Raw genomic sequence first — 636 nt, 5'->3', positions numbered from 1 at the left:
GAGAAGGAGAGAGAGATAGAAACATCAATGATGAGAGAGAATCATTGATTGGCTGCCTCCTGCATGCCCCCCACTGGGGATCAAGCCTGCAACCCAGGCATGTGCCCTTGGCCAGAATCGAACCTGGGACCCTTCAGTCCGCAGGCTGACGCTCTATCCACTGAGGCAAGCCGGCCAGGGCTAGCATTCTTATTTCACCCATTTTGCTGTAATTTACTGCAGTCGGATGTCAGCTCCATAAGGACGGGATGTTTTGTCTTGTTTGCTCACTTCTGTTTCTTTAGTGCCTAGAACAGTGTATGGAACATAGTAGGTGCTCAATACATATTTGTTGAATAAAGTAATGAATAAATGAATGAACTTGGCCACAGTGATGCTAGTGACTTGACTATTGATTGTCTCAGTAAAGTGTGGCTGCAGTTCCAATGGGTCAACAGGTGTTAGCTGCGCTCTCTGGTACGGTTCAGTGCTGGGACCAGGCGACTCCCTTCCGGGAGGGAGACCCAACTCTAGATTGACAGGCAGGGCGGCAGGCGCTGGGGACCCATCTGCCCTCACTCAAGATGGCGACGAGGCGGCGTGCCCTTTCGGGTCACGTGACGCCCGACGCCAAGGCGCCTCCCCACCCCTGCCTGC

General features: G+C 53.1%; 1 protein-coding gene across 1 annotated transcript in view; it reads left to right on the top strand.

Moving 5' to 3' along the window:
- Positions 1–563: 563 nt before the first annotated feature.
- Positions 564–636, top strand: part of GIT2 (G protein-coupled receptor kinase interacting ArfGAP 2) — a 50259-nt gene continuing 50186 nt past the window's right edge. The window contains exon 1 of the mRNA XM_005863798.2: positions 564–614. Coding sequence (XP_005863860.1) covers positions 564–614 — 51 coding nt within the window. The remainder of the gene's footprint in view (positions 615–636) is intronic.

This window comes from Myotis brandtii, unplaced genomic scaffold, assembly GCF_000412655.1.
Source record: "Myotis brandtii unplaced genomic scaffold, ASM41265v1 scaffold181, whole genome shotgun sequence".
Taxonomy (NCBI): domain Eukaryota; kingdom Metazoa; phylum Chordata; class Mammalia; order Chiroptera; family Vespertilionidae; genus Myotis; species Myotis brandtii.
The sequence above is the reverse complement of the archived record's forward strand: the minus strand, read 5'-3'. Positions and strand labels throughout refer to the sequence as shown.